The sequence below is a fragment of the Eptatretus burgeri genome, chromosome 5 (assembly GCF_056783735.1).
Source record: "Eptatretus burgeri isolate ZD-2024b chromosome 5, Ebu_testis_v1, whole genome shotgun sequence".
Classification (NCBI taxonomy): domain Eukaryota; kingdom Metazoa; phylum Chordata; class Myxini; order Myxiniformes; family Myxinidae; genus Eptatretus; species Eptatretus burgeri.
The window spans coordinates 47,752,480-47,769,555 of record NC_140965.1 but is presented as its reverse complement, the minus strand read 5'-3'; the positions used below and the strand labels follow the sequence as shown (position 1 = coordinate 47,769,555).

The window sequence follows — 17,076 nt, the reverse complement described above, 5'->3', positions numbered from 1 at the left end:
GAGGCAAGAAAGCTGAGGAATGAAAGAGTGATGGTGAGCAGTAATTCTTGATTTTGGTAGATTCACCAGAAGGGAGTTTTTGACTGACCTTGAGCACCCTGTGGAAATATAGGGGCCGGGGGGGGGGGGGCGGAGATCACAGACAGAGCTGGGGGGGAGCAAGGCCGGAAAGCGGATGGTAGAAGACAGAAAGACCACCGACATACCTCTGGTGAGAGAGTGAGAGACCCAAAGACACAGCTTCATCACAGAAGATAAAAATGATCCTAAAAGCCTTGGTTTCCACAGCATGAAGTCGAGCTTGGCATGCGGTAGGAACACCACCCCAGAGGAAAGAGCAGTACTCCATCAGTCTGTGGATGAAAGCTTTTTAAGTAGTTAGAACTTCAGGTGTGCCAAGGAAGGGCTTTGCATGACGGAGGATGTCAGTCAGAGACTGGCTTTCGAGGTCAACTTGAAGATGTGGCTTTCCCAAGAAAGATTGTGGCAGATAGTGAGGCCCAAAAGTTTCAAAGAATGGACTTCTTCAAGGGGATTTTTGAGAAAGTAGATGTGATGGTTTTCCAGATGGTCCTTTTGGAGAGACATAGTGAGAGTGAGATTTGTCAGGATTGAAAGATATATTCCAAGTGTTTGACCAGCTTGTGATTATATCCAGGACTGCAGAGAGTGAAGATGCTGCTGCCTTCCAATCAAAGGGATGAGAGATGGGATGGCAGAGGGTGGAGTCATCAGCAAAGAGACAAAGAGGATTTTCCATAGTTGGAGAGATCATTGATGAAAACCAGACAAAGCACAAGGCCAAGAATACTGCCTTGAGGAACTCCAGTCTAGATGAGAACAAGAGATGAGAGAATTCCATTTTGAGCCACGCATTGACTTCGACTGGAGAGGAAGTCTGCGAGCCATGAGTGGAAATTGCCTTGGTTGTTGGTTGACCTGAAAGATCGATCCCTCTGTGTCTTTCAGAAGAGTAGGCGAGTTATTGTATATCCCCTGGCCAATTTCCTAACATCTGCCCAGATTAATTGCTGCGAAGGCAACTGCAAACCAACCAATGCCATCCTTCCCTCGAGGCTGGTTTGGCAGCATGGATGCTCTGTAAAGAGTTTGGTAGATTGATGATGGCGATAATGTTGTATTTACACAATGGAGAACCATAATGAAATGAAGTGGAATTATGTGCTAGAGATCAGGGGACATCATGTTGAAATACATTAACAACAAGACATATAAGTAAAGCATTATTATTAAAACAATAGATTTTCTCACCCAAATATTTAGAGGTATGCTGACTGCCGTGGGAAAGAAGGTGAAGTGATATTTCAGATGTGAGTCCTTCTTCAAAGCAAGAGATTCCTTGTTATTATGTATTAATAATATAACGTTATATGTTATTATCAATTGATTTTCATTCATTGGTGGTAAATGCAGGGGGGGGGGGAGATGGGTGGGTTAAATAATGATATAAATATATGAATATAAATTGCATTTTTCCATGTTACTTGTTTTCTGCTTGATATTTATAACGTGGAAGATTGAATTATGATAATGTTGTCCATCCCTCCCCCTGCCCCCACCCATCCCCTTGTGCAGGAAAGTCATCTGAATGTAATTACTAATTTGAAACTTCTACCAAGCCTTCCTGGTAGGTTTCTTATGTATGTTAATGCTAGTTTACCGATTACATGTGGGTAGTATAGAATGGTGTTCATCTTGGAGGACCGGGGCAAAGGCATCAGAGTAAAGAAGAGGAGAGTTGGGATGTTAGTAAGGTAGGGATCCTTGACTCAGCTAGGAGTTAATGCATGGAATAGTTTCTCTGGAAAGCTTGCTGAAGCAGAAACAGAAGATAAGGTTCATTTTGAGTTTGACAGTTATCTGGAAGCATTGGGGATAGATTTGACATTGGTAGGAATGGGAAGTAGCTTCTGGGGTATGGATCAGTGATTGTATACCTGTGTCATGATTGTGAATTGTGATGTTCCTGCGAGGGTCTCAGCAAAAGGGGAATGTGCTCTCTGTGTTTGTTCATTCATCACCCCACAACTGTGTTCATCCCTACTCCCCCCCCCCAATACTCCCCAAAAGAAAAACCCCAAAAATAAAACAAATTTTTTCAATGTAATTATTATTTTCATAAATAATATTTTTCATTTAGTAATACTGTATTATATATGTGTATAAAACACCCTTGGTTGAATTCAGTGACCAGAAATATATATCCTCTTCAAATTTCAAGTCAATCGGATAAAAATTGAGGATTTTAGGAATCTTTTTTTTATTTTTAAACAATTTGTTAGGATGGAAATAGCAACAAGAATGCGGCAAACAGCTCAGAAATCATGTGTTTTAAGCTTTAAAACTCACAAAGAGAAACTCCAAACGATTCCAAAGCAAACCCGGTTCATATAAAGACAACCAACTGCTTTAGAAACAGGCCTGAGGACAAAGGAAAACGTGATCGCTTGGACACTGCTAAGGTTAAAAGTTACAACCTACTGTACCTGTATGTCTGTATCGCCATCCTTGCCATACCAAGGCAGTGTGTCAGCCGAGCATACCAAGGTAATATGTTACCTGAGCATTAATTATTGACGTCATATGTTCCAGGTGTACCCAACTCCATTAAAGCATCAGATAAATTTGTTTTTTTATGCAGTCAATCGACATGCAGTACTCAATGACAGTGCGAATATTGCAGAGTACTCGCCAAGTGACTTAAGCACTCCAACGAGACAGTTAAGCACTCGCTTGGCATGCGATCAGAAATCACAGAACCGTCATGTTAAACATACACCTCCCGGAGACGCCAAAAATGTCAAATATGTCCGAATTTGACAAATTAACAATTTTTTTTAGGAATTGGAACTACTTATAAGTTCGACTCTGGAGCTTAAATTTTGTAATTCTTCGTCGTTTAAGAGATTCTCGAGTTTATTGCATGTGAGAAAATGAAGGTCAGGTATGGGAGCATGCACCAGAGCAGCGTGTCGCTGCGTCCACTTTCCGCCGGTACTCCAGGGGCCTCCGTCTGGCCACCCCCCAGGCAGATGCCTGACCCATCCCCATCTCCTTGAGATGCCGATCAACCTGCTGCAACCACGAGGCACGTGGTCGGCCCATTGGACTCCTCCACTCACGAGGCTCCGTCGCTGAGAGAATCTGGTGAGCAGGATCAGCATCAGGAAAACGAGCCACATGTCCATACAGCCGCAGCTGACGCTCACGGACTATGCAGGTAACAAACCTCATTTGAGTCTATCTCAGCAACCGCTCGTTGGACACAAATTCCGACCAGCGATAGCCAACGATTCTCAGAAGAGACCTGGTACCAAAGGAATTAAGTCTCCATCTCAGATCCTTGGTCAGAGTCCAAGTCTTGCATCCATAGAGCAAGACTGGAAGCAACAATGACCTGAAGACTCGGACTTTCGTCCTCCCGCACAGGTACCAGCAGCGCCACACCCCATTATCCAGTGAATCCATGATTCCCCAGGCCCGACCCAGACGTCTATTGACCTCTGACTCACAGCCAGCAGAGACATGAATATCACTGCCAAGCAAAGTGAATCTCTCCACGACCTCAACATCCTCACCTCAAACAGGTACAGACAGGACAGCAGCGTCCAAGATGTCATTGAAAGCCTGGATCTTAGTTTTGACCCAGGAAACCCGTAATCCCAGCGGCTACGACTCCTCATGCAGCACCTCGAGGGCCCCCAAAAGGATATCTAAAGTTTCCGCAAAGATGACTGCATCATCTGCGAAATCAAGGTCAGAGATCTTGACATTCCCAAACGGTGCACCGCAGTTGAATCTCTCCCACATCCTCCCTAGAATCCAGTCCATACAAGTGTTGAAAAGTGTGGGGGCCAGTACACACCCCTGATGAACTCCAGTAACAATTGGAAATAAGTCAGAGATGGTACCACCACACTTCACAGCACTCTCAGTACCAGAGTATAGTTCAGACATCAGATCGATCAGTTTTGGTGGCACCCCTCGAAGACCAAGAATCCTCCAGAGGGCATCCCGATTCACTGAATCAAACGCTTTATAGAGATCAGCATAGGCTGCAAGCAGCCCCTGCCAAAACTCTTGTCTGCATTCAGTGGGGACCCGAAGAGCAAGGATACGGTCAATCGTTGACCTCTTTGGTGTAAAGCCTGACTGCTCTGTCATATTGAATAAGGCTGTTAATGACTGATATAATTGAATAAGGCTGTTAATTATCTTCAAAAGGGGTGTTTTAATTAACTCAGACATCCAATTTTCATTCTTGCACTTCCATGGAGTTTTCTTAGTGTGCATACAAAGTTTCAGGCTGATAGGTTTCACGGTTTTGGAGTTATGGAGGAAACACACACTGATATGCTGACTCACACATCCACACTGACATACTGATTCCCTCACGCACACGTACACGCGCGTGCATACACACACACACACACACACACACACACACACACACACACACACATTGACATTTACTGGTATAGATTTTGAATCTGGGTTCAGGGATTTTTTTTGTATACATTGTCAAGGCTTCTATAAGAGCTGACAGACAGAACATATAACAAAGGGAGCAGGAGACAAGAGGGGGGCGGTAAAGGGAAGCACAAAACAGTCGGGAACAGAGACATGAGGGGATCTGTGGAAGGAAGAGGGATGGGGTGGAGTACACGGGGTAAACAAGATGGACACCACAGGGACTTTCAGGAATTCTAGGAAAGGACCCCATGTTATTCTAGGAGCTCCGTTGCGTGCCCAGGTGCAGAGCCAATAAGCACATTTCTGGTGGGAAATCCTCGCCAGCGAGGGGCCACGCCTCGTACAGAAAGAGATCACAAACACCTCAAAGTTTCTCACTCTCTTTCTTTGCTTTCTACTTTCCTTGGGTATGATGGTTCCTGTCATGTTTGTGGAAATAAGAGTGTGTAAGTGCTTAATATCGGGTTAGCTCTGCACCTTGTCCTCTACACTGTGCCAAATGTGGTGCTCGTCCTCTACACTGTGCCAAAGCCCAGAAAATCGACACTTGGCCTTTTTTCAGCACTTTGTGATTCGTAAAAAAAGTCAATTTTTTTTTCTTCAAAATAGACTGATTAATGATTCTCAATGGTTTTCAGAATAAAAAAATGTTGGCATTTGGGTTCCCCTTTAACCAAAACGTTGAGTAATTGTTTGTTCAATTAAACATTGGAGAACTTATCATGGATCAGTTTGATATACATATAAATATGCATAATGTATATCAAATGGATCCATGATAAGTTATATATTCACACCATTGTTTCATTGAAAAGTATAGGCCTCCAGAGAAGACAAAAGGGGTATGTTTCCACTCACACCTGTGATTTATTGTTTTGCAGGCTATTATCTGTCTCCTCCCGCTTTGGCACTGCTTCAAGGAAGCTCGTGGATTTGGGCAAATAACATATCCAGGTGAGCGTATGATCACCTGTGATGGAGAAAATTGCCATCACAGATGATCAAAATTGACTTTCCTTTTCATCTTATCAGAGTGCTGTTGATTATTATTAATGTTGTTTATTTTCACTCTTCTGCAATACTTCTGGAGCTTCATTGTCGCTCGCATCGTCGTACCTTGAACAGAACTAATCTTCCTTTAGTTTAAAATGTATCCGTCACTTTGTCGGCCTATTACATGCTCGATGCAATATGGTCATCTATTATGACTTTCCACTCCAAAAAGCATTTCATGAGATATTTGTTTTGATATCTTAAGGAGTCGATGGTCTGACAGCACCACTGCTGTCATTGCTTCATTCCCTCCTCCCTCCATGAAATAGCTTAATACACATACAACTTTACAATTGACCTTTGGATAAATGAACAAGAGTTTACATTTTAGGTTAGGCTCAAATAGTTTGCTCATCAAGCTGCATTATCGGGATATTTATGACCTGCATGGCTCACCTTTACCCTGAATATATCCTGCTCCTACTACCACTTATTTAATGGCCCCAACTAATCCGACTTTCTTGTGGGGTCGACGGTGGCCCAAGTCGTTTGTGAACCGGCTTGCCTGGCCTGACGTTCCACTGGAGCTGATTAGGGCAGGGATTTCGAATTTATTTTGGGTACCAGTGATAACTGACCACATACTCTTTCTCGAAAGACATTGTTTGTATATTTGACGTCCAACAACTAATGCTAGCTTCGGGGACAGCCAGCTTAAATGCCCGGTCACACCTTGACGTTTTAGCCAACGTATGCCGATTTTTGAATTTTTTTTCTAAAACGCTGGCAAACGTTGAATACGTTATGGGTAAGTTTTGATAACATTGAGAGCACGCTGGCATACGTCGTAGTACGTTGCCATACATCGTTGTACGTTGGCTTTAAACGTTGTACTTTTCGGTTGTCCTCAAATTTTTTCATGCTTGAAATTTCACGACGTATGCCGGCGTATGACTCACACGTTCCGCTACGCTGGCCACAAGTTGTAGGCACGGTCTGCGATCGTTGACAGACGTCAACACATGCTACTTGTAAGTTAATCATAAGTTGAGACACGCCGAGGTAATGTTTAGAGTACCCGAAACTTATTTCTAACCTATGATTAATGTGTTGTTGACACGTTACGCGATCGTTGCCACACGTCGACAGACGTTACTTTTAAGTTACTCATAGGCTGAAAGACGTCGGTATAATGGATCGTCCTTGCGTCAGCGTCCACGGCCACGGCCAGGACACTTATTTGCAGCATTCTTCAAACTTTTATTCGGCATGACGAGGATGTTCACACTTCGATGTCGAGCTTGGCTATGATTCCAATTGTCTATCGGCAGCGTCTATTTAAAATAGTCGAGTTTGAGCGTTTTAACACGTTCAGAAGAAACGCTTCAAATTTCCAAACCCCAGCGTCAAAAAAAAAACAAAAAAAAAAAACAAAGGCGAGTGACAGCAATTTAAATCGTTCATTGTAAACAATGAAACTAGCTGAGTGGTACCATTTCAAAGTCGTTGAGTGTAAAAAAAATCCAATTGTTGAGCGCAAGCGTCTACTTTCAATAGTGGAGATGCAGCCATTTAAATCGTTGAGTGGCAGCCTATGAACCTACCCGTGGACACGCGGACGCAAGGACGATCCATCATAACCCACACCCTCCCCCTCACACCCACCTACTACTGCCAACATGAACAAACTACTACTAATACTCATACTAACACTGATACTGATACTGATACTGTTACTGCTGACATGGACATCAACTCAAAAAGGAACTCGAAAACACTGTTGGGTTCCCCTTTTATGAACACCATTTTTATATACCAATTCCCAAAACCGCTGGGAACACGTCTTTATATGGCAGTTGTAAGCGAGAAACACATTCATTTTTTTTTTTTGTCGACCGGAAGACGTCATTGGAATACGTCTACATACGTCGATGTGTGTTGGGACTACGTAAAGAATTGGTTCAAAGCACGTCAAACATAAGTTAGAAATAAGTTTCGCGTAAAAAAGACATTACCGCGACCTGTTTCGACTTATGAGTAGCTTATAAGTAGCCTTTGTGGACGTGTGTAAGCGTCCACATATCGTGTGTAAAACTTATCCCCATCGCATGCGGAACGTGTGTCATACGCCGAGTACGTCGTAAAATTTTGAACATGTTCAAAATTTTACGACGTACTCTACTTACTACGACTTATGATAGCGTATTTAGCGTTGTACTCACGTATACCAAACTTACCCATACCGTATTCGACGTGCCCCAACGTTTTAGACACACTTTTTGTTACGTCGGTATACGCTGGCAAGATCGCCAAGGTGTGACCGCGATTTTGACCCTTCCATTTCTACGGCAGTTATGATTCGAATCGTTGTGCGTCAGCCTTTTAATAGGCTACGTCACGACATCGTCGGCGATGCGTGCAACGCGCTATGCCTGAGTTAGACTATCGTTGGGCATAGGTTGTGTAGGCCGACAACAGGTTCAGCATTCGTTGGTATAAGTTATCGATAACACAACGAAACGTTCTGTGTAGTTACCAATGCGTTATACATAAGACCATGTCGCTATGAATACGTCCGAATCTTTAAAAAAAAACATCAAAAGTTTATCAAAAAAAAAAAAAAAAAAAAACATCAACGTAAGCCAGCGTTTTACATAAATTTTAATACGTTGCCATCGCTGGCTAAAACGTCAAGGTGTGACCGGGCCTTAAGGTCCATCTGGACAGAGCATCATGTGATGCAACGATCTGGTTATGATGCATCGTTCCAACAGATTGTAGTCGGGTCGGGAATTAAACACAGTCTAAAAAAAACACAGTCGAAACACCTCAAAGGTAAGTGTGCTACCTCTGCACCGTCCTGTCCGACAACCTGTACCCTGACTACTCCTCTTCATTTCCACTTCTTTTCAGGAATGTTTTCTCCACCCTGTTTCTGTTTCTTTTGTTGCTCACACATTATTACCTCTGCCACCGAAGGTGAAGGAGGTTGTGTTTTCATCCCTCTCTGTCTGTTTATTACTTGCAAAATCGAAGATTTTTCAAGTTTATTGATGAGTCGATTTTGTTATTCTGTCTGTCTGTCTGTTTGCCTGTTTGTCTGTCTGTTTATTGCCTACACATCACAATTTTAAACCGATCTTCACGAAACTTCACCACATGGTAGAGTTTGTCATAAGGAAGAAGCCTATTGTTTTGAGGTCAAAAGGTCAACATAGGCCAAAGGTCAACTAAGTTGGTGTTTTTGAAATCCTCAATTTTCATCCCATTGACTTGAAATTTGAAGAGGATTTGCATATCAGGTCACTCAATTCAACCATTATTTTTGAGGCAAACATAGGCCAAAATGTCAACATAGGCCAAAATTTCAACATAGGCCAAATTTCTAAAATTGTCATTTTTCATCTGATTGACTTGAAATTTGAAGAGGAGTTGCATATTTGGTCACTGAATTAAACCACCAATTATTTTTGAGGTCAAATTTGTTTCAAGAATTTTTTCAGTGATTCTTCACCATTGAGAGATAGCGCTAAACGAATATATAGTACGATATCTCAAACAGTTGTGTACGGATTCGGATGAAACTTGGTGGACAGGTTGGGTGTGTGGCCACGACAAAATGATTCGATATTGGTGATGATCGAAATCCGTATCTGGATATGAGAATTATTTAATTTTTAAAGTGATTCTTCACCATTAAGAGAGATAGGGCCAAAAAGGATATAGTACTGTATAGCATGATATTTCAAAAATGTATTGGGCCCGATATGTTCTCATGGATCAGGTGCTCTACCGAGTGACCTTCTAGTTGTTGATGGAATTAACTGGAGATGATGAACTCCCAAGTATTACTTTGCATTGCATTGCATGCCAAACTCATTTGCTTTGATTTTAAAGACACAGACACACATACGCACACATAGAGGTGGGTACTTTGAGACCTGGGTGGGCAATGTTCCACCTTTTAAAACCTGCATATGGAGACAATAGACACACATACATACATACACACACTTGCATCTCCTCCCCCCATCCCACCTTCCTCTCTCCTTGCAGGTCAGATCGACGGGTAGTGTTTACCGCTACGACACCAAATGAGTTAACCACCTGGAAGGCCTCTATCTTTATCGTGTCCAAAACGTTGAGGTATCAGATGCTCAGGCAAAATCCTGAGGTAATCCTTTGTTTTCACACTGCAATATATTATTTTTGGATTCATTTCAAATCAGACATACTTTGACACAGAGGTGTTTAACTACCATCTCATTAATCAAAAGAAATCTAAGGTCTTCCTTGCCAGGAGAATAATTGGATCTGAAAGCAAAATATTTTTGGTCACTATAAATAATATCCCTGCTGTTGTGGAATAATTGACCTGCATGGAAATAGCAACAAGAAATGCTCATTCCTTGTGCACAATGCCTCCGAGAAGGAATTTCAGTTGTTATCAGTGGGTGGCCCTTCAGATGCTCTGGGTCCACAGGGAACTTGACATTCTTCCAGTACACCAAAGAGGTGTGGTTGCATGTAATGGACATGGAGGAGAATGATGCCAAAATGTCTGTGCTCCTTTCAAATGGTGAGACCCATCAAAGTCTTCTCCAGGACACCAAAGGAACCAAGAAATAAAAAATGGCTGAATAAGGCTTTGGTTAATTTAAAACCTCAAACTGTAGTCTCAGAAATATTGTTGTACATTGCAGATTGGTGGCAATATTGGCAGAAATGATATATAAACTGCCACATATTCACAAACTCGGTGTTCTTCCCTGGCCTGTTATATACTTTGTTGATGCTCCAATGTACAAATTAAATTCTGCAGATACGAAGCATTGATTGTGCTTTATTTGTATAAAACTGCTCACATTCAGCTCTCCTTGTTGCCCTTCCAGCTAACAGTTTCTTCTCCTATATTTGTGAGTGCAAATGTCCCAGACATTGTTCTTAGAGGAGAAGAATTCATCATTTCAGTGCATGTCCACAATTACAAGTCAATGGATATTGAGGTAAACAGCTTTTGAACCTTAAACTTTGAAACACCCTGAGTTTTTTTTCTGATGGAATACAATGATGGTTCATTACATGTTCATCACTTCAAGTTGATCACTGTCTTAAATCAACACAAGAGTATTTATTAATGTTTTATTTTATTGTTTTGAACCACAACTCTCCCTTCCAGAAAAAGTATAAATAAAATAAATAAATAAATAAATAAAAAGTTTAAGAACTTAAAAAAAAAAAATTCCAGAAAATGTGTGGTTCCATAGAAATAATTCATTTTGGCTATTCTTCTTACCCCCTGTTTGTCATTCACAACTTGTTACCAAATTCCCATATCCTGTCCAGGCTAATAGTTTTTGGTTTAGTGTTGTGCTGATGGATGCTGGTTTAGTGCTGATGTGCTGATGGTAACTGGTTCCATGGTCTATTGATCCGAACTCGAGTGTTAAAAAACGTGATTACAAGTGTTTTTTTTTGTCTAATGAAAGACGGGCTTATCTTATGCAAGGAACTTTATTAATTGCCTTAAGCAGGAGATCCTTTCATGACCCATATTGTGTGTATTTTGGTGCCTTCTAGGCTATGATCACCCTTGAAGATGAGGCCAAAGCACTAAACATGCCCTTCTCTTTACCTGGCATGGTTGACAATAAGAAACGGGTATCAGTGTTAAGCCAGGCCTCGGTTGATGTGCAATTTGCTGTTTCCCCTCGTTTGTTGGGTCGAATTTCCATGACTGTGCATGCATCATATGAGAAGGATCAACACTCAGCCACCTGCTATACAGTTGTACAAGTATGGAACTCGGAATTTAATTTATTTGTTGTCCTTTTACAATGGGTTGGCCTGTTTGGTGCTCCTCTCTGAGCACATACCTCATGATGCACAGATATTCAACTCAAATCATGCACACTATATTGATCTGAAAATTTTCTCGTTATTTCCTTGTAATGCATGTGAAAGTTCTACGGACAGTTCCTTTGACTTCATGGTGGAGATTCTGCTCTGACGTGCACTGTCAACAGTGAAACCTTATATAGAATGCTGTGTTTCTTTCTAAATAATGTCCTATCAATTGAATTGATTTTCATTTCATTCATATATATATATATATATATATATATATATATATATATATATATATATATATATATATATATATATATATATATATATATACAATTTATTTATGCATTTGTTTTAACAGTTAAAATAGCTACTTCTGGATTTTAGTTGCAATCTGTGAAAGATCTTGAACTGTCGACTGAAAACAAGCAGTGTATTCGCTGCTATCCTCCTACCTGCAATATCAGTGATTCAGCATGTGACACTTCTTGGGAAGGCAATCAATCCATTGACTCGTTTCTGTCTTACTATCCAACAATGTGGAGTGGATTACCCCAAGAGTTCAGGGCATTCATTAGTATGAAGTGGACTCTTTGCTGATGACGGGTTAGAAAGGTGTTTATACATTTGCTTGAGATAGATTTTAATATAAAACTTTCTCGATTGAAACTTTTAAAAAAAGCCAGAATTAAGTTGCTTTCAAGAGCATTGATGGAGCTTCATCATCAATGTATGGTCTGCAATATACATGTCACAACGTGGTTAAAAAATGGAGTTATTAATGTAGTTCCAAAGTTTTTATTTTGTGGATCGAAGCTTCTCCATACCACTGTTTTCCAGAAGTCAATATTACACATTTGGCTGATTTTTTTTTGTCCTTGCCAACAGCCTGGAGGTATCCCTCGTGAATACAGCCAATCCATAATACTCGATCCTGATGCTGTACACACCATGCATTTCAAACTCCCAGCCAATATGGTTCCTGACAGCAACAGCTCCTTCATTGTTGTGTCTGGTAAATCTTACAACATTGCCCTGTCATTGTTTTAGGGTTTTTTTTCTTGGATTGTATGCAATATTTGTCAGTGATATTACTCTAATCAAGTTGTCATTGATGTGAATATGAACATATGCAGAGGGTAATCCATAATTAAGTCCCAATTTTAAATGTAGTAATACCACATTGTCATCTCTCTATAATTCCAGCAATCTGTGTGTGTTTGTGTGTGTGTGTCTCTGTGTTTCTGTGACCATTGTTTCTTGACAACCACTGGTCTGATCTAATTGAAACTTACCAGGTATATTGCTGGGGACCTGAATATGTGCCTTTTCAAGGTTTGATATTAATCAAGCAAGTGGTTCCCAAGTTATGGCCATTTATTTACCAAACCAATGACAGGACACATTGCTGCGTAGGAGGGGCCGATGGGGAAAGGGCGCCATTTAGTTACCAATGACAGGACACGTTGCTGCATAGGCGTGGCCATTGGGGAAGAGATCCTCAACCACGTTCCCCATTACGGGTTACAACGTACGGACTTCCGGATAGTGATTCTAATAATTTCTCGATTTCTTATGAGCATTTATAGATGAACACAATGCCCCAATCCAGTCGTCGTTTACGAGAGTGAAGGAACGGCCTGTGTGGTTGTTTGAAAGTTTTTTTGCATGTATGGCCACTCACGTACGGCCACGCATGTACGGGCACGCGAGAGTGAAGGAACAGCCTGTGTGGTTGTTGTTTCTGGCACGCGGTTTGAAAGGTTTTTTTTTTGTTTGTTTGTTTTTTGCACATACGGCCACGCACGTACGGGCACACACTAGTTGTAAATAAATCACCAAAATATTTTTTCCTGAAAGGCCATTTATTGCCATTTTAATTTGTGAACATCAAATTTCAACACAAGCTCTTATGTTGTCAGCACAATTTTTTCAATCATTTGACAACGTTTTCAACTGAATGCCGAAAAAACTCCTCTAACAAATATGCAAAAACATTGTGGATAGAACTTTCTAATTCATCCAAATTAGTGAGTTTGCTGGCATACACATTTTCTTTAGCTCATCCCCACAAAAATTTATCACATGGGGTTAAATCAGGACTTCTAGTTGGCCATTCGATCCACTGGACAGAATTGGTTGAAACCTGCTTGTTTTGTTATACAAGGGTGTATAGGACCCTTAACATGAAATTTACCTACGTAAAACACCGTGTGTTTGTGTTTGTGCATTTGTCTGTTCTCCTCCATCAGGATGATTTGAGTAGGGGTCCAAGGCCAATCTTGTAACACGACTGTGTGTTCACTACAGTCTATTTTTCAGGATTAAAAAAAAAACTCCAAAAACATTTTTCATAAAGGAGTAATTATGTCACCTCTATTGGAAATGTAGATGGTGACTCACAAACCGAGCTTCAAGGGCAGTATACAGAAACGTTTTTTTTAATCACAATAAATACAAGGTGTAGTGAGGTGAAATTTTGCTGCACATGATGTGTAACACATGCAGAGTAAAACGAGTGTTCATTTATGTCCGTAGGATGTCCAATAAATAAAGAAGATAAAAGCACACCTGACGCTAGGCCGAGGCTTCAGTCTTTGGCATGCTCAGGAGGCTGGATCGTCAAAATGAAACGTCTCAGAAGATAAAGAAAATGTGATCACATTTGTTCATATAGTGTTTTAAAATGTCGTTTTTTTTCTTCCTATGAAACATCATATCTTCCAGTCTCCTTGAATATTTCAAATAAAATAATTCCAACCTGTCACGTTTTTGACAGGCTTTTATATTTGGTAATCATAATATCAGACTGTTCATTACCTTATAATACTCTTTCCTGGGCAATAAATAATTCTGCAATTCTTTACAAAAATTCTGTGGCCTTTAAGAAATTACCAAAAACTTATCTCACCAGCAAATAATTAGGTGGTGTCACTCACCAAACTTTTAGAGATGGAGAAATTGCAGTAATACTGGATGTCGATTAAAAGGAGGTCATAGGTAATCTGATTTTATTTTGATGTTGACCTCTTTTTCTTTTCTTTTTTGACTGTGAAATTCCTGGTGAATTTCCTCACAAAATCCTTGGGTGATCCCAAGGCAGTGCTTTTGTTTCCGTTTATGGCAGGAAGTGGGAATAACATCCAATAACTCATTATGTAATCTCATTAATCTCTATCTTTTATCTGTAAAGTGCATGCGGTGTGAAGTCATACTTCTGTATACATAATTATATTTTGATGAACTGCTGAACCATTGGATGAAATCCGTTCAACACTGCTGTTTGTACTCGGGGTGAGTCTGGAGGCTTTTAGGGGTTAAAAACAATTAATAGCCCCAGTGGTTCAGGGTATGCCTGGTGTTGGCTTTATGGTGAGGGTGGTGGGCTTAGGATCCTAGGATCCTGAGTTCAAATCCCACTGGCTGTTCAATTAATACCAGGTGGGGCTGACTGCCTATCATCCTTCCGAGGTTGGCAAAATGAGTGCCAGCATGCTGGTATACTGTGTCGGAGTGGCAACCCGTCCAGAATTATGTCCAATAGCCAAGGAGACGGCTGAGGCAGTACCAACGCTTTGCACAGGGTATAGTCCCAATGGATGGATGGATGGTTCAGGGTGTGGGAAGTATGTAAATGTGTTTTGCATATCGCTACCTGGTGGAAGCCAGTATTACAAGCCCCCATCCAAAAGGACGGGCTCTTTGCTTGTAGTGGTAAATTGGAATTGATGATATAGCAATGTCATGTTACACTTGGAATTGTTTTTGACAAAGGAAACACATGAAGTGGCAATCTAACGTTGAATACTGCTGTTTTTACAACCAGGAAATTATATGGCTCCCTCAATTAATGGCATAGACAACCTCCTGCAGATGTCCTATGGATGTGGAGAGCAGAACATGATCAGATTTGCACCAAATATTTTCATCACCATCTACCTGAAATCAATTGATCAACTCACTCCTGAATTGGAAAAGAAGACTCAGAAGTTAATATTTGAAGGTATAATGAATGTCACACCCTCTCCACTAGTTTGTACTACTGGTTTCTGGTAAAGTTTTTATGACTCCATGAGAAGAAGAAATTCATTTTAAAATAAGTTCAGATTTATCCAACACATGGACTTCAGTTATTTTTACAATGTACAATTAATTCGTTTTCGTTGTGCAACATAGAATAAGAGTACATGTGCAATAAAGGATGAACAAAAAAACACAAAATGGATTTTCTGTATATTTAGGCCGATACTAACATGGGGCCGTACACACAATACGTGACTCTTCTTTGACCCGCACTACCCCTGTGATCATCGTTGACACTTCTTCACCCCCGCCCAGCCACCCCGATAATAAATATTACATGGTGAACAGGAGTAATATCACTTTTTAAAAAATTCGATCAGCTTCCATTGTGCAATTATTTTATCAATGTAATTTGATCTTCTTTTTTAATCAGTGTTAAAAAAAAAAAATGATCAGCTTCCATTCTGCAAGATGGCTCAGTTGGTGATTATTGTTTCCCTTCAGGTGCCTCCAAATTGTACAAACTTCCAGTTGAATTTCCTACTTCCTACTTTCCGGCCTCTCATAGCCTCGATTCATTGATTTAAACAGCGCTTCTGCCACATTTGGATGAATTCAAGTGAAAGCATGGTCGATCTTAATTGACACATCCCTTCGTGGTGAAGGGAAATTAAAGATGGCTGCACCCACGAAGATTAAGATTGCATCACGTGACTGTGTCTCCGACACGTCCTCCCCCCCCACGCCCCCTGTGACACTCTGTGATGCTTTGGGAAACCCCATCACCCTTCCACCCTCCCCCCTCCCCCAATGCATCAAATTTTTTTGTGTATGACTCGTATCTCATTTTTTTTCTTCAATGTTATGTGCAAGGTTTTCTGAATACTGACTTATAGGAAATGAGATACAATAGTTCAAGGCATGCCAAAAATGTTCATATTTTTCATATGTACAGTACTTGTACTGTCTAACACACACACACACACACACACACACACACACACACACACACACACACACACACACACACACACACACACACACACACACACACACACACACACACACACACACACACCTTCGTTGGTCCTTTATCCATTTAGTAAATATTTCATATGAAATAGTTCGCTATACCGTCGGCCAAAGAATTCAGTTGTGCTGCCATTCAGGATAGTGAACATAAAACTAGGACAGAGGAGGTCATACCAGAGATGCAGGTTGTGTGGGGTTCATGAGGCTTCCTTTCCCAAAAGGGGCATCTTGCCATACCTTATGACACCTGAATGATAGAAGTGGGGACAGTTATGATGCACATTGATTTTTTTTTGGGGGGGGGATAGTTTTTGCAAGTTTTTGGGGGATAAATATAATCACAGATTAATCTCAGACAAGGCAGATCCTTGCATGGGGAGTATGCCTCCCAAATGAATTATATTGGACCCCTAAAGTTTATTTTGGATTACCTCTGAAATATGTTCCCTTTGCATGACACATGCCTGCTCTTGGTTTTGACAGGTTACCAAAAAGAAGTGAAATACTTTCGTCGGGATTACTCTTTCAGTGCCTTTGGGAATAACGACGCATCTGGAAGCACGTGGTAACGATGCACTTCATACCTTCACCAATAGGCTTTTATTTCAAGGCTTCTTGCATTGTACAGTTGTCTGCATGTTTAGCTCTACCACCAAAGGTGGCTGGAGGTTGTTATTACCCCTGTTT

The 17,076-nt window shown here is 40.9% G+C and overlaps 1 protein-coding gene across 2 annotated transcripts in view; it reads left to right on the top strand.

Moving 5' to 3' along the window:
- Positions 1-17,076, top strand: part of LOC147026378 (CD109 antigen-like) — a 156,538-nt gene that overhangs the window by 114,157 nt on the left and 25,305 nt on the right. For both annotated transcript variants that reach the window (XM_085881763.1, XM_085881762.1), the window contains exons 18-25: positions 1,597-1,648; positions 5,376-5,448; positions 9,544-9,661; positions 10,380-10,493; positions 11,068-11,283; positions 12,223-12,349; positions 15,161-15,337; positions 16,873-16,954. In XM_085881763.1, the coding sequence (XP_085737889.1) occupies positions 1,597-1,648; positions 5,376-5,448; positions 9,544-9,661; positions 10,380-10,493; positions 11,068-11,283; positions 12,223-12,349; positions 15,161-15,337; positions 16,873-16,954 (959 nt within the window). The remainder of the gene's footprint in view (positions 1-1,596; positions 1,649-5,375; positions 5,449-9,543; positions 9,662-10,379; positions 10,494-11,067; positions 11,284-12,222; positions 12,350-15,160; positions 15,338-16,872; positions 16,955-17,076) is intronic.